At 39.7% G+C, this 22,988-nt stretch overlaps 2 protein-coding genes across 3 annotated transcripts; both read right to left on the bottom strand.

The window, feature by feature from the left end:
* Nucleotides 1–1,010: 1,010 nt before the first annotated feature.
* Nucleotides 1,011–18,305, bottom strand: dusp22a (dual specificity phosphatase 22a; the record flags this gene model as incomplete). Of its 2 annotated transcripts, XM_083900398.1 has the most annotated exons (7): nt 1,011–2,847; nt 9,608–9,779; nt 10,480–10,554; nt 14,523–14,572; nt 15,812–15,894; nt 16,458–16,491; nt 18,022–18,305. In XM_083900398.1, the coding sequence occupies 7 exons, from the start codon at nt 18,040–18,042 to the stop codon at nt 2,656–2,658; spliced, it is 627 nt and encodes a 208-aa protein (XP_083756524.1). In that variant the 3' UTR covers nt 1,011–2,655. The 2 variants fall into 2 exon arrangements, with proteins under 2 accessions (XP_083756524.1, XP_083756523.1); XM_083900397.1 differs by lacking the exon at nt 18,022–18,305 and having other exon boundaries at nt 16,458–16,515.
* Nucleotides 18,306–19,617: 1,312 nt separating this feature from the next.
* Nucleotides 19,618–22,677, bottom strand: cox4i1 (cytochrome c oxidase subunit 4I1). Its single transcript, XM_083900396.1, has 5 exons — nt 22,624–22,677; nt 21,872–21,948; nt 20,355–20,519; nt 20,062–20,193; nt 19,618–19,905 (listed from the first exon to the last, which is right to left on the bottom strand). Exons 2-5 carry the CDS (start codon nt 21,945–21,947, stop codon nt 19,769–19,771), a joined length of 510 nt encoding a protein of 169 aa, XP_083756522.1. The 5' UTR covers nt 21,948; nt 22,624–22,677; the 3' UTR covers nt 19,618–19,768.
* Nucleotides 22,678–22,988: the final 311 nt, after the last annotated feature.

Below are 22,988 nucleotides of genomic sequence, written 5' to 3' on the forward strand. Positions count from 1 at the left end.
ACCAATAACTTTTTCTGTAAATCAAACAATCTGAGACAGAAATAGAGCTCTGCACCTTCTCTTCAATCTGGTCCTTTAAGAGAGACTTTGACCAATCTATTCCAGAATTTAATCTAAGAAAGTTAAGTCCAAGTCCATCCAAAAAAACCTCGATAGAACCAGAGAAACCATAATCGTACCTGACCCAATTAAAACAAACCTCATTCTCCATTATTAAGGATGGTCAACGCTGGAAAAACAGAGCTTTAACCATGAATGATTTTAGGTTTATAAGGTGTATATGTACTTGTACGTTGTGTTTTAGTGTACTATCAAGTGTAGTAGCAAGTTTTAATCATATTTTATCGTACTGATTATGTTTTATATTTTACATTTTAATGACTTGTGTCATTTAGGCACGTAGTTCTGTGTTTCAGTGTAGATGTAACGTGTTTGATCATGTAAAAAGGCCAACGAGGGACTAAGACTATACAGCACATCAGTTGTATTGGAACCATGTCAACTGTATTGTCCCTATTTAAATGAACTTCTATTCTATTCTGTTATTGACAACTGCATACGCCACATAATAACCCAGCCAATAATAAATAAATAAATAAATAAACTCTAAAAGATACTCGATCACGTGTCAATATGAGAGATTTAGAGATAGAAAGTCTCAATCCGAAAATGAATACTATCCGAATAATAATAAAAAAAACACCTGAAACTTTCTTGTTTCTGTCGTTCACAAACATCCTACTTTCTAGTCACTAGGAGAAGTAACTTTTAATAAAAAAGAAGTTACTGTCCAGTGTAAAAACAAGTAAAAAAAAACAAAAAAAAAAAAACATTATATACCACATATCATGGTGCTGATAGTACAGATTTATTAACGTTACTATATTTTCTTCAAATTGTTGTATTTCATTATAAAAACAAACAAAAACACACACACACACAGGATAAAAATGAACAGTACCCACACAATTATAACCCAAATCAGTTTTTGTCACAATAAAAAATACTTAAAGGAACATTTTGCCGATTTTACTGCTTAACGTGACTCAGCCAATAACCGTAAAGCCACATTAAATGATTATATTGTCATCTGGTATCAATTCATAGACGGGTTTGATCTTTTGCCCTTTCTGTCTGATGGGTGATAAAGTAACAGGAGATAAAGGCGAGCGAGCTTGTGTGATTGTGTGGTAGAGCTTCTAGGAAATTGCACAGCCAGTGTATACATGGTTTTATTGCTGTCATGAGGGTGACGCAGTGGTTACTTAAACACTTGTGGAGACTTTTAGTTTCATTTTACTGTTGGGTTAATAAAGCAAATCCCCGCTTTTACTATTTACTACGCTACAATTTACTATAAATCTATTTCCTGTTTACACTAGCACGCAACAAGCGCAAGTGTACACTGCCGTTCAAAAGTTTGGGGTCACTTAGGAATGTCCTTATTTTTGAAGGAAAAGCACTTTTTTTTCAATGAATATATCAATAAATGAATCAGAAATACACTCTATACATTGTTAATGTGGTAAACGACTATTCTAGATGCAAACGTCTGGTTTTTAATGGAATATGTACATAGGTGTATAGAGGCTCATTTCCAGTGTTCTAATGGTACATTGTGTTTGCTAATCGCGTTAGAAGGCTATTGGATGATTAGAAAACCCTTGAAAACACGTGCAATTATGTTAGCACAGCTGAAAACAGTTTTGCTGGTTCTATGACAAAAAAAAAAAAAACATTATTTCTATCTTGTCAATGTTTTGACTATATTTTTTTACGATTCATTTTGCAACTCTTTTGATGAATAAAAGTGTGACTTTTTAATGGAAAACACAACAAAGATTGCACAGGTGACCCCAAACTTTTGAACGGTAGTGTACGCAAATGATGGAGATAAACATTTTCAAGTGAGTTCTTACGGTAGCACAGTTATCTATGTTTGATTACCTCTGGTAAGGAATTTAAATGCTCATCTGGACAAAGATCGTTGTATACAGAATAAATGTTGGAGTGAATATTGTTTCTTTAGGCTCTATATAATCAGTTTAATGGCTGGATGGATGGATGGATGGATGGATGGAGTTTCTGCTAATAACACCACAGTGACAATTGGCACAGGACTCGTTTTCAATGTCACATGTCAAAACTTGTAGAATGTAGGATTTTTATCATCCGTTGCTGCGATTGAAGGCAAAATGTTTCTTTAAGATAATATTGATGAGTGAAATATTTAAGGCTACAAGTAGCTGAACGTTAAAGTGATCACGCGGAAGTGAAGTGTGCTCATGGTGGCTGAGGTGCTGAGGTGATTAGAGTAAGGCGTCTGTGAGCAGCCTGTTGTGTCTTTACTGTTGTAACTATGCTCTGTTCAGAGAGCATGAGAGGTACTGGTAGTGAACACGAGAGTCTGTGGATCAATCCTAAATCAACCCCCGTTGCTTAAAAGTGAGTAACGTAGGAAAGAAATAGGCTTAGCTTATACGCGAGTATACGTTTCTTTCTATGCTTTCAGTGTTATTTAAAGGCCTTAAACTTAGTGATATCACTCAGAGGTTGATTTGAATTTTGACGACACAGTAATAGCTGCAGCCGTTATTCCAGACAGATTTTAGGCAGGACTTTGGCGCGGTGGCCCCGGAGGCCCACACACACGTCTCAGCTGCTGCCTTCGAAATCATCGGGGTCAGACGGCAGAGTGCATACATTTACGTCTCGGTTAATCCAGCCCTGGTCTGCTCCTCTCCTCTGGCTCGTCTGCTGCTCCGTGTACTGGGTCAGCAGAGCGGCCACGTGCTCCGCGTCATTAGACGGACCGGGACGGAAACTGGAGCGTAACCAGGCTCGGTACTGAGGACAAGAGGAGAGACAAAAAAGAAAGACAACACGACATTCTATTAAAGCTGCAGTGTGTAACTTTTGTAATCCTGTTGTTATTCCGCTTCTGTTTGGTCTACGTCAGATTCAATTTGCATCATAACTACGTTTATGTACTGCTCAGTAAACTGCTGAATAATGGGCAGTTTTCAATTCTTCATTCATCTTCTACCGCTTTAAACTCCACATGAGGGTCAAATTTGCCAAATCTGCATGTTAATGGACTGTGGGATGAAACTGAAGAACCACACACACAAGGGGAGAACATGCAAACACAATGTAGAAAGACAATTGTTCCGACTTGGTGCTAAGCCCTCCACGCATGGCCCAGTTTTCAATTCTTAATTGAAGCAATCAGGGTTTGACGCCTTTTGTCAATTTTTGCCTTCACATTCAACAACCTTAAATTTCACTTAGTTGAATTTTTAGCTTTTAAACAGCTGAAGGTTTTTCACAGATTCAAAACCAGAGGTGGAAAGAGTACTGAAATATTCTACTTAACTATATTGACAACATTTTACTTAAAAAGTAAAAGTACTGGTCTAAAAATGTACTCATGTTAAAGTAAAAAGTAGCTTGTTTAAAATGTACTCAAGTAAAAGTTCCAAGTTTGGGCTTCTTCTTTCTTGTGTCACGCAAAACGGGACACAAATCTCACATGAAGGGTTTTCGATTAAAGGGGAAAACCTTTAGAAATTAAAGTGCTGACAAAATAAAATATGTAAACACATAATGTATCAGTCAAAATGGGTCAAAGGTCACAAATGCTTCAACTTTCGCACTCACTCAGGGACTTTAATTGGCGCCAATTCACCTGTCCTCACCTGTCCTCACCTGTCCTCACCTGTCCTCATCATTCACTGCCAACATTTCCAGTACATGTCGGTTTTTACTCAGTCACAGATGTGATTGAAAATGTAGTGAAGTACAGTACTTCCAAAAAACATACTTAAAGGGGAAGTAAGTAGTTTATAGTGACATCTAGAGGAGAGGCTGAAATTTACAACAAAGACCTGCTCCTCTGCTCACCCCCTCCCTTCCCTGAGTGCTACGGTATCCGCAGCTGGTCAAATGTCGTCCTCGTTGTCTTTCTCCGTGTCAGCAGATGAGGTTCCGCTACAAGTAAAGAGACGCTTGTTTTGTTCTCTCGCGTTTGTCCTTACAGGCTCCGGTAGAAACATGGCGTCTCGCTGCTAACAGTGGCTATGCGACCGCGGCCCGCGACCATGTTATTTTACATGACTTTTTGAAACACTACAAAAATGAAACAAAAACTATTATACAGCGACTAGACAATGCAGGAGCACATAATATGTATAAAAAAGTGGATTTTGGGTTATATAAACCCATCAATACTACACATTGTCCCTTTAAGTAAAAGTAAAATTACAAAGTTTAAAAACTACAAGTGCACAAAAAACCTACTCAATTAAAGTAACTCAATCACCTCCTGACGTTCACACAAAGGCCTGTGACTATAGATTTTCCCTTCACTCTTGTTGACTGTTCTCACATTATCGCTTTAACTTCTCATCCAAACACGCCGAACAATCAAACGATCGACACTGCACAAACCTGAGTCACCTGCCATGTTTGAAGCCTGTCAAACAAACTGTTGTCATGACGACGAGATTAACAGACAAAAAAAAGAGACTTTCCTCGCCTTCATACTGTACAGTAGGTAGACAAAAAGGAAACTCCAGACTTTCATCACCATAGTGGGTTTTTCAACTTTGCCAACATTAAGTTAGTACTTTTGCTTTGTGTCATTTGTATTGTTTATATAATATATTAAGTGTTATACATATTATACACATTTCATACTTTTATCATAGTGTTTTTCCTTCAACTGTTATTACTGAAGTTGTAATTTTGACACATGGTACTTATTTTTTTATCTCAACAGTAAAGTGCAGAGAGGGTTTTGAGGGAGATTACAAATGACTCTCAACAAAAATGATTCTTTTTCATTTTCATTTCGTCCCAAATAAATGTTCCAGTTTTGATGATTTGGGGTTTTAATGACTGAAAAAGAGTTACAGAAAAGAGAAGAACAAATAAGAAGAAATGATGGCAGTGAACAGAGGACTACAGTATTTAAAATATGTAAAATGCGTAATTAAATATTAATTAAGTTAAAAAGATTTTTTTTTTTTTCAGTGAAAGTTCAAAGAGAGGAGCTGGTCCAAGGAGCGAGGAACTACAATTTCTCAAACAACGATGTCCAGGAATGATTTTGTGTAATATCTTATTCTTTTCAACAACAAAAAAAAAAACAATGAAGTGAAAGTCAGTCTGAAAGTGAGACATTCGTCTTCCTAAAAATGAGTGTTCTCACTGGCAACTTAAAAGACAAAATAGTACAACCCTGACTCATAGGATCAACGAAGAACAATATTAAGACAACGCATCAGGTGTTCTGTCATCTCTAAAATGAAGTTAGTCACGTCAAAGGCCATTCGAGTGTTACACACTGAGATTGGTCACAAATGAAAATATTAAATCGTATCGATATGTCATTCTTGTCTGGAATTTGCTCACGATGTAACTTTAAATGTGAGACTTTCATACAGTGTAATATCCCATTTATTTTCCAAATGGATCCGTAATATTGTTATCATGTAGCCATTGTGAAACAATGTCAATTGCTAGCCACACGTGTGTGTGATAGCAACATTTCTTGAAGAAAAAGATTATTACAATAATCCCCAGGGCCCGATTTTTCAAGAGGTTTAATCTGGATAAAATTGATCCGGATTTGGTAATCCTTTTTTTTAATTTTTTTTTCTATCCATGATCACGTAATCCATCTTATTTTTCAGCCGGTTTTTCAAAGCAACATCGGATTGGATCAATGCTGATCCGGATAGAAACTTTTCAGGATCACCAAATCTGGATAACCAGAGCTCAACTAGGATAGGCAATCAACAATGTAGAACTATAGATATGTAAAGAGCAACAAGTAGAATAGCAATGCAAATGAGTGTTTAAATGGAGGTCTTAAAAGGTGCTTTGCTTGCCTTAACTACATGAGAGTGGAACCACAGAAAGCATGCAACATAACCCTTGCCTGTATACTGTCCTGCATCACTACCAAGTGCAATGTCCCTCCCTGTGCACAATGATGCACCTGATGCAACTATTTTTGATTGTGACGAATACACATTAATTAGTGACATAATTTAATATATTATCTGTGGTCAATATTGACAGCTGCTTGGGGGATTATTTTATGAGGCCAAACTCTTTCTACTTTGCTGTAGACCTACACTGAAAGGCTGAATATGTTATAGCCTACATCTTCACTGTAGCCTGATGGAGGACCAAATCAAATTAAAACCTTATGAATGAATATGATAGCTTGTTGGCTATACTGCATGATCCAAATATAGTATTATTTGATACAATTTTAATTACATTTTGGGCCTGAAATCCACGCTGAATCCACCCTTCTGATGGGATCAGTTTAATCCAGATTTTTTTGGATCAAAGTGATCCCAATCCTACTACAGAGTTCTGAAAAACCCAAACTAAAGGTTTGATCCGGATCAAAACCAAAATTGGATTATCTGATCTGATCTAATGCGATTACGTAATCCGTTTTTTCTTTTTGAAAAACCCATTTTCAAGATTTGATCCAATCCGTTCTCCAAAATCCAAGCGGATTACTTTTGAAAAACCGGGGCCCAGGTGTTATTGTGAAATCTCTATTTGGAGGAGTTCACTGTTACAATTGATATATTGTAACAATGGATATATTCATGAAAACCACTCGTTACATTACGTTTAGCACAGAGCAACCATGCTTTCTTACCTTTCTAACATGACGTTAACACAAACCACAATATACTGTAACACTATATTAACAACACGGTTAAATTGAAGGAGCAAAGCAAACTGTAAGTCATTGAAAAGGGATTATTTTAATTTGACTCTGATTTTTAACTTCTCAGAATTAGTTAGTTTGTTAGTTAGTCAAATTAGTTTGACTATGTTTGTTGACAACCTTTCACCTCATGTCAGCTGGGATTGGCACCAGTACCTCCCTGTGACCCTCGTGTGGGGGATAAAGAGGTAGAAGATGAACACATGTATGACATAAAATCCCTAAAGTGTGAGTGTAAATTGGGCTGTGTCATTTTAAGTTAAGGATCACTCACAGTTGCACCTCGGTGGCAGAAAGCAGCTTTTGTTACAGCTGCATTCTCGACAAAATAACAGCGTTTGTTATTCCTCACTTTCTCTCAGTCTTACCAAACACGGCCGACAACAGACCCATTTCCCATAAAATCCTCGAAATCAGAGAGCGACAAACAATTATATATATTTTTTTTTCCCAGTCATGTTATGTTGCAATTCTCTGACAGTAATGCTGAGCACGTGATAAGCAGTTCTAACCTGATGCAATCCCAGTAACCCCCCCCCCCCACCCCCACCCCCCCAACGCAGTTCCCCTTCTTTATTCAATGGTTGGATCAGTGCAATCGTTATGTAATCACACGCTCACCTAATAATGAAAAATGCCCCAAAATTGTAAAAAAAAGTGACAAACATTTAAAAACACTGTCTTCATACAAAACATCCCCTAGCAAACTGTCGCCATAGCAATGTCTTTGCTGTGGAGATGGTGGAAAGAAATGTCCTAACTCACTAAAACGTGAGATTATGATGAATACTTGAGAACAGCTGCTAATCTGGAAGGCTTGCATCAGCATTTTGAATACAGTAATATAATGAAATCATTTCTTTTTAAAAAAGAGCCACAGTGGTGCAGACGTATATTGTATGTAAATGTCACTCAACTTCATTGCTTGACGTTTTCTTTGTAGGTAAAAAAAAACAAAGTTTAATCCACTTAATGTTTAACTGGCGATATAATTCACAGTCAAAGGAGGTAAATCAAAGCAACACAGGGTTTTTTTGTGTGTGAGAGTGTGCATGGTCGTGCACTACATACTCAAAAAGGCTCCTCACTAGTCAAAGTATGAAGTCAAATGTTTCTCACAAACTCACACACACATCCGTGTCCTCAAATATGAAAAAAATCACAAAACCTTTTTAGTTTTTTTGCTCAGTGAATATGATTCACTTATCTTATTTATACTTACTTATTCACTCAAAGAACTTGTTTTCTTTCTCCTTGCATGATGTGCAGGGGCTTTTTCAACCATCCACTCTCATACTCACACCTACAGTCAATTTAGAGAGTCCAATTCACCTTATCCCCATATTGCATGTTTTTGGACTGTGGGAGGAAAACGGAGAACCCGGAGAAAACCCACGCACAGACGAGGAGAACATGCAAACCCTGTGTAGAAAAGCCCTTTGTTCTGACCGGTCGCGAACCTGGGTCTTCAAAGGAGTGCTAACCATTACACCAAGCATGTGGCCTCGCTTCTGCTTACCTATATTTGTATCCCTGTTAGTTCCTTTATAGCATGACTCGTCTATCTAAACTCCTTCAATTCAATTCATTGGTTTCATGAAAGAAATCCCTGCCTGTGATAAACCATACTCAACAAAAATATAAACGCACAAACTTGAAATGGTGAACAAAAATAGAATGTAGTGACATTTGCTCAGATTCTTGATGCATTTGTTTATGGAATGATTTGTTTTTGCTCAAACCCAGTAGTCCAGTGTCACTTGGCCACTCCTATTGACTACAATCTCAGATTGAGTATTTCAACTCACGAGAGTCATGGAGCATGGCAGAGTGGTGGTCAACATGCGTGACCAGTACACAGACACTGCTTATGGTCTGGTCAATAAAAGGGCACACCAAAATGTGGACTTTTGTCACTTGTCAATATGCCACAGATGTCACAAATCGTGCCATTGGCATGCTGAGTGCTGGATTGAGCGTTACAGCTGTGGCAACACAACTGAATGACGCCATATTCACCAGACATGTCACCTATCAAACACCTCTGGGATGTTCTAAATAGACGTGTCCACCAGCGTGTTCCAGGTCCCTAGAACGGCCGCCAACTTCAAGTGGCTTTGCAGGAGGAATGGGACAACATCCCCCAGGCCACGATCGACAACCTGGTGATTTCCATGCGTCGCCGGTGTATCGCTCTGCGTGAGGCTAATGGTGGACACACACGTTGTTGAACTTTGTGAACTTGGATCATCGACCCCCATTGTGTTCTTCCTGCCATTGCTACAGGACTTTTGTTTTGAAATTGATCCTAATGCTCGTAAATTAAAGCTAGTACACTGTACTGTTATTTTTGAATAGTAACTCTGTTTTGTCACATAGTAACTACAAGTTTTTCTTCGTGCGTTTATATTTTTGTCGAGTGTACATTTTGTCAGGTGTGTCAGTATGGATACAGATGACTTCTGGAGTTTAAAAGCCAATACAGACGCAGATTCTTGACACACACACGCAGCCTCAGAGAGAAGCTATGAATTGACGGCTCTATTTATTTTCTGCTGCTACAAATCCTCCCCCTCAAAAAAACTCTCAGTAAAATCACGTTCCATGACAACAGGAGAACCACAATTAACGGTTGAGAGGTTCACCACAGACTTATGCAGTGTGATGGTTGTATGCTGTCAACTCCTGTCAACATGCACATAATGTTTGCCAAAGTGAGTTAGACGTACAAAAACGTCACTGAGGGAGAAAAAAGGGGACCTGAATCTTTCCTGTGGGTACCGTGTGTGTGTGTGTGTGTGTCATTGTGTAACATCAAATACGTGCTCCTTTTGTGTGTGTGTGTACCTCTGAGACTTGTGTCTCCTGGTACTCCTGCAGCTGCTGCTGGAAGCCATCGTTCGGGCCGACAAAAGAGCGGACGGCCTTCACGGCAGACAGACACTCCTCCCAGCTGTACGGCGTCACGGTCATCAGGTAGGCCACCACCATGGTGGTGCTGCGAGACACACCTGCCAGGCTGCGCAGTAACACAAGGAACAGTCCGTTAAGTTTGGTCACCTGTCTGAAAAAAATGCTGGACCCTTAACACATATACTACCGTTCAAAAGTTTGGGGTCACCTATACTTTTTTTGGGGGTTTTCCATTAAAAGTCACACTTTTATTCATCAAAAGAGTTGCAAAATGAATAGAAATCTCATCATCCAATAGCCTTCTAACGCCATTAGCAAACACAATGTACCATTAGAACACTGAAGAGATGGTTGCTGGAAATGGGCCTCTATACACCTTGCAGCTAGAATAGTCGTTTACCACATTAACAATGTATAGAGTGTATTTCTGATTAATCTAATGTTATATTCATTGAAAAAAAAGTGTTTTTCCTTCAAAAATAAGGACATTCCTAAGTGACTCCAAACTTTTGAACGGTAGTGTATTTCTTTGCCTCTATACCTGGCAAAAAGCCAAGATCCAGAAGGATTACGCTTCTAAATAATTCTCCACCTGCACCAAAGTTTTCATCAATTAACTTTTGAGAATTCTGTGGTTTAGTGTGAACTCACAAGTTCACAGAAATTTGAATTATGTGCAGATAACGTCAGGAGAATTAAGTCGAGACAGGATTTTGCCCATGCACGACAAACACAGGCAGGACACCTGATCAGACGCTTGCTTGCCGTTGATACAGACTAAAATACATGGCTTCCAAAAAACCTACCAGTGAACGAGGCAAGATCCACCATTTAGGCGACATTCGTGGATGAAGCTTATACATTCTTTAAAATGCTGCGATCTGAAAAAGCAAACACAGAGACACAAAAGTTCAAACTACTTTCACGTTCCGACGAAAACAACACTAAATGTTACTTGGCATGCCGTTTGGAAGATAAACACAGTGTTTTCACGGATAGTATTCATTTGGAAAGTAATGAAGTGCACCTAATGGGATCTGAGAAAGGACACCTTGAACTGAAACTTGAAGCCCTAACTGTATGTAAAAATAGATTTCTAAAACCCGTAATAAACTGCTCCAGGTTTGACTGTAGAGACTGTAGGTACATTTTGAATACAGTCCTTGTCCAGAAAAATAGCAAACCAGGATAAGAGAAATGGTGGCCCTATATTTATGCAGAAATTGTTTGCTAAAACTATAAAACACTGTTGGTACATATCAGTCAATATAGTCAAGATTTTGATTTGTTTTATATGACAGACATGTCAACAAGTATAGTGTTCTTTAAACCACATCAGATTGTCATGTGAGAAAAAGGCTCTGGTCTGCTCAAACTAAGAGTCTGTGGTAGACCAGAACGGAGGCAGTTGTGATAGACAAAGGAAGTAAGTGACCCCATTTTTTTTTTATCCGTGTGAAATATGACTTTAGGTTTCAGCATTGATAGTAGTGGGTACTTTGTTATTGTGGATCATTCACATCATGCCCCTTCAGACAAATAAGAGAAACAAAAAAAGATCCTTAAACACAGTGCAAAACGTATATAGTACATCTGCTCCTCTAAGATCCTGCTAGTCAGGAAACACCGATGTGTATTTTGCATAATGAAGAACTGCATGGCTGATAGCACCGTCTCCTGAGGAGCAGATGCTGGTTACTCAACAGCAGACAGAATAACAGACTGGGGGCTAAAATAGACTGACTGCCACTTTTTTCTTTTTTTTTTTTTGCTCCTTCCTGAGATCCAATCTCCTCCTCAAAAGATGTCTCCTCAGCACTTTGGTCTGTCTTCCGAGCACAGAGGTTTCCGGCCATCTTGTTTAATATACAAAAAAAAAAAAAAATTACCTTGTGACATAGATTTGCCGTTGTGACCAGCTAAATCTAGACACACTAAACTAATAAAATATACATTTTATTAGAGCTACGGCTACAAACGGAGCTTTTCTGTAGCATGCATTTTATATATTATATTTGGTTATATTTGTCAGGGGTTTCAGCTAAAAACATTGCACCATTATAAGAGGTGTATAACATACAGGATTTCTAGCAAATGCTAATTTGCAAACCCTGATAAGGTTATTTTAGGTTTTTTTTTTTTTTCCCAATTTCTTCATTAAAGTTTATAATTTCCACATTGCACCTGAACGTCTGTGTTAGCATGAAACAAACATACAAACCCAACATGAATCCCACTATCCTTCCCGACAACCCATGTCAGATGTAGTCACAATAAACAACTAAATCATTACATACCATATAACGGCATAAACAGATAATTAAAGTACAGTAAGGCAAAATAGGGTCATTTGAAAAAAAAAAAATGTATTACTATTATTAGTTATTTTAAGTACAATGCAGATTGCACAAATGTATAATCTCATTTTGGGATGCCCACATTCATGGCGAGTGCATCCTGTGCAATAAACCCAGACCAAACTTCTCAATCACATGACCTCTCGTTTAAAGTTAGCACACGCTATGGTAATAGTGATTTGTTACAGTACAGCCATATATGACCCTGATTTCTTTTTTATTTTTCACACATTCACATCATCGGTCCCTAACTCTTGGATCTTACCCATGGGAGGGGCCATCACGAGCTTGGTGGGGCGGCGGCAGTTTGGCCTCAACACTCCTGTCAGTCAGACCAGTGATTGTGACAGAAAGGGGTTTATTAAAGCTCTGGGTGGTCGAGGCCAACAGCCAGATGTCACACTAAAGTTTCCTTCCTGTACTGCCTGAGGGAAGACGCTTGATTGCAACAGTGGAGGTCAAACACCTCCAACCAACCCAATCAGCAATATGCAACCACTAAAGCACTAAAGCACTAAACCTCAATTCTCATTTACTGAGAATTTATTTTATAGCCTTGTTCTGCTTCTCTTTTCCACGAGCAACAGTAAGAGCAAATTCACATCCATGGCAAAACCTCAACAGTTCATTAGTCTATGTTACAGTATAAAGACAACCCTCTGTATTATACATTTTTCCAAGCATAATGGACCGGACCAAAGGATATTTAACCGGCTTATCCAGTTAATACCAAGGTGGATGTTTAACCTGCAGTTAACCAGCTAACATGTCACATGTTAGCCTACTAGTAGTATGTCATGAGCAGGGAAATGCTTCTCCACAAAGCAAGACAGGGACAATACTACTTCCTTCAGTACAGTAGAGATATTGGACTTTGATAAAGGGTGTTAAGAGGAGGTGATGCTGGAAGAGATGAGGTGGCAGAACCAGGGAAGACCCAGAAATGTGCTTCATTTTTTTTGCAGCTCTTTTCTGCAGACGATCAGTGTGGTGACAACTGCTGACAGAAGTCCAGACCAGACATGCCACTAGATTGCACCATCTTTAAGGGTTTGGTCACCGTGCAGGGGTGAACACTTCCCAAAGATTCTCAGTGACGTGAAGGTCTGGACTCTGTCTGGCAAATCTATGGGTGAAATTCATGGATCATGTTCCCCCGAGAGCTGGTGATCTGTACCCCGCCTATCGCCCTATGTCAGCTGAGATTGACACTGCTCCCCCCCCTCGACCCTCATGTGGAGGATAAAGTTGTAGAAGGTGGATGGATGGATGTCCCCCGTGACATTCTTTAACAATGTGAGCCCAGTGAATCCTGGCATTGTCATTTTGGAATATGCCTATTACAAATTAGGTAATTTAGGTTTGATATTTGTCATCGATAGACATAGATAAGAATGAAAGTTAAGAGACCATTCCACATCACTTCACATGTTTTGAACTGGAGCAAAGTCGAGCACAGGCTTTCACTTGTTACCTGAGCTGGGAACGTTCTTGAAGCCAGAGAAGCATTTATGGCACAATGATGGAGGAGGTTGGTGGAAATGGGGTCGAGTGCACATAACATGCAAACAAGTAGTAGTTAACATTAACTTGGGTCACTTCATCTTCCACAGTTTAGAGAATTGTCACATGATGTTGAGAGTTTTTGTAAGTGAGGTAGATATATAAGCTCAGATGGAAGTGTCTGATCTGATGGAGGTTGAGTAGCGTTTATGCTGATCTTGTCAATCAATCACTGACAAGATCTTTGATTTTTTTTTGTGCACTCATCCTACATCTTTTTTACATATCTTTGCCAGTACAGACTTTGACCTGCCTGTAGTGGAAGAACAATGTGTGTACAAAACTAGTGAAGTTGACAAAATGGTGGCCAAGAGAATAATGCACGGACATTCATGTGAACCTTCCATGACGAGTCTGTTCAGGAACCACAACAAACAAGTCACCACAATGCTCTCCGGAATTATGCTCCATCTACAACCAATGACAGATACTTCTGTTTGGTGACTTTGGTCAATGTCAAAGCGTTTAATCCAGAATTACCACAGCTATAGTGTTGCGTGAGGCAGAAGACACGACATAGAAATGAAAATAAATGCTATGACTAATGTGTCATGTCAGTGACCAGGGTGGAGGGACAGCTCATGCCTCTTTCAACACTGAGTCAGAGTCTCTCTCTCTCACACACACACACACACACACGCTACATACAGCACGTTATAATTCCCTGTAATAAACTGTTAAAATTAAGAGCACAGTATATTATAAAACTAATCATTCAAACAGTTTTTGTCAACATAAAAACCTGTAACGGTTTGTGTGTCTGTCACACCCTGGGAGTACAATCTGGTGGCTAACGGTGTTGAAATCAAACTGCATGACTCATCACCTCTACACAAATTCACATGGAGGACAAGGGCATTTTACATTTTTAAAAAAAGCATTGTAAAAAGCAGCACACCAATATCAAAATGCAGTCTGCATTTACTCACAGGTTCTGGCTGGAGGAATCGTCTGCATGGATACAAAGATACGTCATGTCCTGAAAAACACGTGAATAAAAAGATAGAGCTCAAACAAAGTTCAGGAAAACGGAGCAAGCCAATTTAGAAAAACAAGAGCATGAACTTGTATCGTGTATAGAGAATCATGTCGATGATAAGAATCAAGAGAAGATCGCACGTGTTCGTTTTACTGGTTTAAAGAAGGTGTAACAGTGACGGCACACATTTTACATTTAGGTGATTTAATGAGAAGTTGAAGCCAAAACGTTGTCCATGTCAGCTTTTAAACCTCTAGGTTGGTTGTGGATACAATATTACATACGCAAGATGCTATGGTCAGTACCCCCCCCCCTCCCCCACACACACAAAAGTAGAGATAATGGATGGATGGTGTTTTGAAGATAAGCACCTGTTACTTCTCCTATCTCACAACAACAAGTCAGGCAACCAGAGCTTTTTTGTTTTTTTTTTATCTTAATGTGTATGAACAGGAAGTAACATGAATCTGGAGGCAGTGTAGATGTTTACTGTAGATGTTCCGAAAGTTGCCCTTTTTATAAATGTTATGTGTAATTAATCTATTTCTATCATCTGAACAGTGAGGACTTTAATCACAGATTACTTTCAGCGACTATATGTATGAATCTCTGTGGTGGGCACTCCCATTTATTTATTTTTTGTTTGTCTTTTGGCTGCTAGGAGCCGCCACAGTGGATGATCCACACATTTGATTAGGCAGAGATTTTTTTTAGGCCCTTCTTGACGCAACACTTCCATTTCTCTGGGCACAATTTAGAGTGTCCAGCTAACAATGACGAACAGGCAACGGGGGTTGAGTACTTTGCTCAGGGGTACCCAAGCCTTTGACGTGGTGGTGGAGACTCAAACCGGCCACCATTCGGTCACGAGCCAACTTCTCTTTCCACTTGCTATGGGTCTGCCCCTAAAACCCACTGAACTTAATAAAGAATAAAACATTCACTGACTTTATACCAGATCTGAGAGGTTTAAGGACTTTCACAGGAATTCTGATATTATCAGTGCCTGTCCCTCGGCACACTTGTGATAGAGAAGTCAAACTGTCCCTTTCAGCCACAAAACTTTCCATGCTCCAACAATAACTCATCGCTGCCCCCAGGTGGCCATCAAAATGCATTACATAACTGAAGCACAATGATCACCGGTCAACTTACTTTTGGAATACTGTTTTTTATTCATAATAACAACATTGATGAGAATGCATAGCAAAACACCAGCCGATCTTGATATCCACTGACCTCAAAGACAGGCCTAGCATTGTTGTACACCGACAGGATGTGGGTGATGCCGTTCTTAGACAGGCTTCCTCTGTTTTCTGCATCTGGGACAAGGAGAGCGAGAGGAAGATGATGCACCAGACACGTATTGATGAATTTCTTCACAAAGCAAACACAACAGTAGCTCAGAGCAGTTTTATTGTAAGCTGCTGCAGAGGCAGGTCAGTCGGCTCTGCCCGCTGCCCTGCAACATTATCTCATCCTCAGGTCACTTGCTCGTGTCGATTGAACTATTTTTAACATGTATGCTTGTGCCATCATGTGAAGGCATCGCGTTGGCAGCTAAAGATAGAGGGCTGCACATGCCACATAATGCAGAAATGGGCCGAACTATTAAGTGGATATTTTCCATATTCTTAACGGTTTTATAAGTACTCTGGTGGTAATTAGTCACCGTTTACAAAGCAAAACACGTCCTAGGATCAATTCACTAATCCAAACAACTAGATTTACAATACATATAAAAACTAGCAAGGATAAGAGTCGGACAAAATGAGACTCGTCATCTATGCCATGTCATTGTGACCTTGTGTGTTTGCAACTGAAAGACCATCCTGGCCCAGTTTCACTGTGTGTATCATATCGCTGAACATCGCGTTTGTCTTACCTCTTATGTTCCCAAGGTAAAGCCCATCGACAACCTGTGAAGGAGCAGTCACAGACATGGTTACGTTCGGGTTACACGTTCATATACAGTCCAGCTCCATGGAAAAAAAAGGTTTTTACTTGAGAGGAACAAATGTTCTGAGGGTTGAACCAGATGGGAATTAAGGGCTTAAGCAAAAGCAAAAGAAGTGATCCACGTAGCCTTACAAGGCCTGAAGCAACGATGCATGGTCATCAGTGTGAACTGTCATGAACGTTCTGAACATGGTCAAAACTCCAACATATATAGGAGAATTTTATCATTAAGCCGAAACAATAAGTTATTTCATAGAGTGCAAGTTGAGCAGTTTTAGACTTCCCCCCTTCTCTGATTGTTATTGTACTGAGGCAGCAGTGGCCTCACAACTAAATGTAAGTGACACTTGTAAATGTTAGTAAATAGTAAACATGTCTATTAAATAAAAGCCTGCTGTATATGGAAACACTGGTCAACATATATTGATTAACTGAACAAAAGAATCAACAGATCGACCAGGGCCAGAGGATAAGAGATGATCAAAACATGGACAAAGGTTAGTCCAAAGGCTCGGGGTCCCATGTATGAAATGAGCGGCCGAGGCCCCAGGTATTGGCCAGCCACCTACTGGAGAGAACCAAGCCCACAGAGGAGACAACCCAGAGCCCCAAACAGGGGAGCTCCGGGGGGACAGGAGATGACAGGCCCCCCCGAGCCAGTCTGGGGCAAATCCCCCACAGTTAGATCCCAAGGTCCGACGACATGGCTGAATCTGTGATGCCTGCCACACACCCAATAGGTCACGATCCCAGCACGGGAACAGACCATGGCTCACTGCAGCACTCCTGGGGTGTCACAGAGACACCCCCACCCAGACTGCCTTTTGCGGGTCGTGACTCATAAGAGGTGAGGCAGGAGTGGCAACCCATCCAGGATGCCAGCTTCCTGACTGGCATCCTGCCACATACCCCGATCCCCGAGACCACACCAAGACAATCCCGGGCACAACCAGAGAAACAGAAACACCCCAGCTCACAGAGAGGCAGGCCCCCCCAAAGCCACCCCATGGATCATGGATTTTTATCAAATTGAATGGTTAGTTTACATATTCAAAGTACAATTAGGTGTAGAAGAAATGGGAGTAAAAATAGAAACAACATGCATAATGTAAAATGGCTTGTGATGGTCTGTTATCTTTAAAATGGGGGTCTACATCTAAAAGGCTTGTGAAACACTGCTCTGAACAATGCTGTAGTCATATATTGATTTGAGTATTAGAGCAAAGGTAAATGAGCCTTTACTGTAGTGCTTTTAGGCAGTAAAACCAAGTCTGTTTTAGATTTTAGGTAGCTTTCCAAACGTCATCAATACAATGTGTTGTGTTGAGGTACGCGTTTTACTTCAGGGAAAAGGTGTGTGAACTTCTGAAAGTGCATTAATTGGATTATTTATTTGCAATCAGGATCAGAGCACCAACAACGTCAACACCACAACAACAACAACAACAACACGTACATTACAAAACACTAAAGACACAACCACTACCAACCTTGTTCATTCCATTGCCCATGATGACTGATCAGCCTACGATGAGCAGCAGCAGCACTTTAATGTGTTCAACTGCTGCGATGTTTACATAGACTTTAAATCTATAACACGAGGCAAAGCTAACACTCCGGGGCGGAAACCTCCAAACTCACTCGTTACGATAGCAACATCAACTATAAAGCGCTAACGACACGAGCGGGGGGTGCCTTTAAATGTCGGAGACAGTAGTTTTAGGCACCAGTAGTTTGAGGACCGCGGTGAAATTAGTTTCACGTCGGATACGCAACGGACATTCGCTCCAGATCTAGCGGCGAACCTCCTTCGCTTCCTCCCAGGGATAGCTGCACGACTACGGCTTGTTCAATGTCCCACGTCCATCGCTCTCATCTACCGCGGTGTGTCATTTAGGGGCCATCAACAAATGACCGTTTAAATGCGAATATTTACATTCAGAAAATAATAAAGAAATATATATGAGAAGTACTAAAAATGGAATACAACCAGGTATGTCCGGATTTAAGCAGTGTGGTTCTATGATCATGCACTCATTTCAAGTCATACGGTCACGTGACCTGGAAGCTATTGGGCTAAAATGCTAATATTTACATTTAAAAAAATTACAAGAATGACAAGTATTAAAATGGAATCAATGTCCTGTTTAGGCACAAAAGGCGACTTTTAGTTCGGCGGCGACAGTTTCGACACTATCGTCTTCCGGATTGTTTTGACGTGAAACAACTGCGGCGTCATCCGGTAAGTGACGTCACAGCAGTGAGTCGCCCTCAGGCTCGGGATTCACCTTCAACAATAGACGAACCAAACCGTGGCCAGATGAACGTTGAATGAACGGTTGACTTCGTTCTTCTAACAAATCTAAGCAAGTACATTTTTAAAAGCAACATATATCGTCTTACCTTAATCTTTTTGCTCAGTTTATCGTGAATTGGTTCAAAATCGCCCCTTTTCTGTATCTGCGAAATTGTGTTCATGATAAGAACACAATATAAAATGATGAAAAATGTTCACCAAGAAGGCATATCTGATGCATTTAATCATCCTGTTAATCACAAGTTCTTCAAATTCCCCCCAAAATACCAATTAATGTGTCCCTATATTTACCTCCCTTAACATTTGCTGTATTGGTTTTGGCACTTCCTTTTTTTGTATCATATCATTTGTAATTTGTTTTGTTCCATGTGCTGCAATTATCTTGCCTTGATACCAGAATTGCAACAACATACATATAGTATGTCCAGGTGCAATATGAAGGATCTGCACGTCCTATTTGATATAGCTGGCATTATTAAACATCACATCCATCCATACACTAAGACTAGTTTATGCCAAATGTATGCATTTGTGTACTGGAGGATATTCTATTAGTGGCTAAACTAATCCAGGCTTAAGTGAAAAGTTCCAGCTTAAATTGGCTTCAACTTCTACTCGCGATTAGCTATGTCTAATAATCGCTAACTCAAGCCAGACTGGAATAAGCTTAGATTGACCGTGTGCACATATTACATAAACAGTCCTACATTCACCATTCACAAAGTCAAAAACACATGGCAATGATTTTGTTTTAACTTTTATTCTTATTTCTATATTACATAACGACCTTAGGAGGAAGAGGTCTTCCAAATGCACAATCTGAGGTAACGTTGACAATTGATCAATTCAGAAATGAATGTTTTCATGTATCTTTGAGTTGGTCTACTTTCAAGTATGTGTGATGGTCCCCTCTTTGTGCTTTAGTTTTTCCACTGCTTCTTTTCATAGTCCCACTTGGAGGAGATGCCCTCAATTGGGTTCATTCTCATGTCCAGCATCCTCTGCAGCTCTTTTTCTTTGTACTCGGGCTCAAATGTGTGTGGGACTGGTCCAAACACTACAAACAGACAAAAGCACATATCAATAGCAAGCCTAATAGTCTGACAATGCAGTGCCTTATGTTTCCCTGAGCCTTCATTGTGAAAAATGGATACAGCAATACCTTAAATCTTGTGTATATTTGGCAAGCATATTGCCATTCTCTCTGACTTACCAAAGTGTCTCTGCCAGAGCACAACCAGACCAGTAAAGCCCAAAAAGAAAAACACCGCTCCCAGCACAGTCTTCCACTCTGCTGATCCCTGATTCATCTCTGCAAAGCTATCTTTGAAGCTGATGCGGTACACTGACCATTGGAAACACAAAGGCAAGTGTTAAAACATAAAAGATTAGGAAAAAACTAGACAACTTGATATTATTATACTAACAAAATAAAAAACGAGTTTGATTAAAAGAGAGATACAGGTGCATGTCAGAGTAGTGATGTGCAATGTTGTAAAGTCTCACGTGCAAGCTTTTCCTCATTAGAGAGAGAAGCCCAGGCGCCCTTCTCCTTCTCCTTCAGGGACATCTGGTCTGCACTCAGGCTCTGCCTATAGCGGATATCTGGGAGAGGAATATCTGTACGGTCCCTGTAGGCAGGCAGAGTGTAGGCCTCCGCCTTGGCAACACCTGCAGGTCAAAACACAGGACATAACATGAGATCATTTGTGGAGAAATTAAAGTGGTGGCATGCTTGAAGAATGTCTTTACGATTTACAGGCACTGTGGAGTGGAGCATGAACAAAAATACATGAAATTGGAGTTCAACACAAAATACATGATTGATATGCCAGCCTTTTATAGTAATGTATATTCCAAGACATGAAGAGGTTTCTTTGGTCTTGTGTTTTCTTCAATTGCACAATATATTATTATTACCGGATAAGCGAAAGAAGATGGATGCACAATATAGCACAGTGCAAACGGGTGAAAAAACACATAGCTGTTTATTCTACTTTCACTAAAGTCCCAAACACATTTTGGCAAGAAATGTTTTCAAAACACTAATAATTTGAATATATTTTTCACAAGGCATAAATATGAATGTGTTTTGTTTTTTAGTCCTAGTCAAACAACTTATTCTTAGTTAATGATAGAGCTGCAACAAACGATTATTTTCGTAATGGATTAATCTGCCGATTATTTTCTCGATTAATCGTTTGGTCCATAAAATGTCAGCAAATGTTTAAAAAAAACGTGGATCAGTGTTTGTCAAAGCTGGACATATGATGTTCTTGAAAGTCTTGTTTTGTCCACAAACCAAAATGATTCAGTTTTAAAGATTTCTTTGTTATGTGGAGCAAAGAAACCAATAATATATTCACATTTAAGAAGCTAAAACTATCAGAAATCTGGTTTTAATCATGAAAAAACGCTTCAAACCGATTATCGATGATCAAAATAGTTGGCGATTAATAAACGATTCATCGTTTCAGCTCTAGTCAATGACAATAATCGTAAACTGCTCTGGGGGTTAACTATGGATTACAAGATTCATTGTCTTGATTTGGCTGAGTATTTACCATCCCATGAAATTAGCAGGTGTGGTGTTTGACTGAGTTGTCACAGCCTGACCTTGATCTTAATATATACACACAGCATTCAGCACATACCGTCAATGTCATTAAAAAAAGTCTTCTGATAGCACACTTTAATGTCAAAGTACTTTGTGAACTGCTGTTAAATATATTTAGGCAGTGGCGGGTATATACAATTAAACATTAACACAGAGAGAAAAACAATATCATAGAGTTACAAGAAATGTAACAGAGTGGCATTCTCATGCCTTTGTTATTTTTCATATGCCTAAAAAATGTTGGGGATTGTAAACTTTACATTCTGGGATCAATGGAGCGTCTGGATGTATGAAAAGGTCACCTGGCTACTGTGCCTCCAAGAAATCTAACGCTCAGCTTTAACATACAAGTGATTTCAACAACATCTAGACAGGACACTCATTCGTTATTTGAAGTGACACTTACCATGTCCACCTCGCACACACACAGATGTGGAGATGGCACGTTTGCCAATGAGTCTGAGGGCTCTGGTGGCCAGCATTCTGCAATTTAAGTAATAGAAAACGTAATTAAAAAAAATAATATCACCATTTCATCAGTGCATGTAAAAATTCGACTTCGCTCGAAAGCAAACGATGCGTCTTTGTGCGACGAGGGTGCTCACCAACTGACACGCGCACTAATCCGCAATCTATAAAAACCCAAAATATTGACGCCATTACTAAATTGTGTATCGGTTTGCGTGTTTTACCCAAAAACAACGGCCAATTCACCATTAGCATGCGCGTCGTTTTACAACAGATGCTACGTTTCCTGGTGCTACAGCGCAATGCTACGCTAATGTTAGCTTCTGACACAAGGTCATAGCGGCCATGCAAAAATATCACAGATACAACGGTTTGTCCAGGGCACGAGTGTATAATCCAATATCGACAGGTTGATAAACACTTTCCCATTATACAGACTGGTGATATGTTTTCTCTGCCGTCCCGAATGTGGCAATACATGCCAACGAAATGTAGCCGATGCATTAGCCCCACCTAGCTCCCCATCACCGCCGACAAAGTCACTCGTACATCTTGGTTTGTTTCTTCTAAAACTGCAATTTCATATCACCGGTGGAGTGTGAATACACTCACGGTGTATGTTTGAGGTAATATGCGGTGTATTTCAATCGGGTTAGAAAACATACAATATATGAAATACATTCAACCTACTTGCTCTTCCTCGCTGTGTCCAGCTACGCTCTCAAAGGAAGGCGGATGTACCCAATCCAAGCGGAAATACGCTATTTACGTAGGGCTACGCTCAGATTTATTGCGAGGGTTAAACAAGGATAAAAGCAATGTTGGCCTTTCTATAAAAGGAAATTGATCAATAAAAAACGCTAGTGAATATTTTAATGCATCTACCATCTTTAAAAAAGAAGAAGAAACGAACTAAAGGGACGAGAAAACCTGTCTGAATCCATTGCGTTCTGTAATACTGGCACGGAAACAAATGTATAATACCTCTCCTTTGTTATAAACTCTAATGTGAAATTAATGTTTTGAGGTGTTCTGTATGATTGACAATTTTCTGT

The sequence above is a fragment of the Microchirus variegatus genome, assembly GCF_963457635.1.
Source record: "Microchirus variegatus genome assembly, chromosome: 14".
NCBI lineage: Eukaryota > Metazoa > Chordata > Actinopteri > Pleuronectiformes > Soleidae > Microchirus > Microchirus variegatus.

Coding starts and splice junctions, on each gene's coding strand:
- cox4i1 (XM_083900396.1), bottom strand. CDS start 21,947: ATGCTGGCCACCAGAGCCCTCAGACTCATTGGCAAACGTGCCATCTCC. Junction 20,520..21,871: donor GTGTGTGCGAGGTGGACATG/GTAAGTGTCACT, acceptor TTTGACCTGCAG/GTGTTGCCAAGGCGGAGGCC. Junction 20,194..20,354: donor TAATGAGGAAAAGCTTGCAC/GTGAGACTTTAC, acceptor TCCAATGGTCAG/TGTACCGCATCAGCTTCAAA.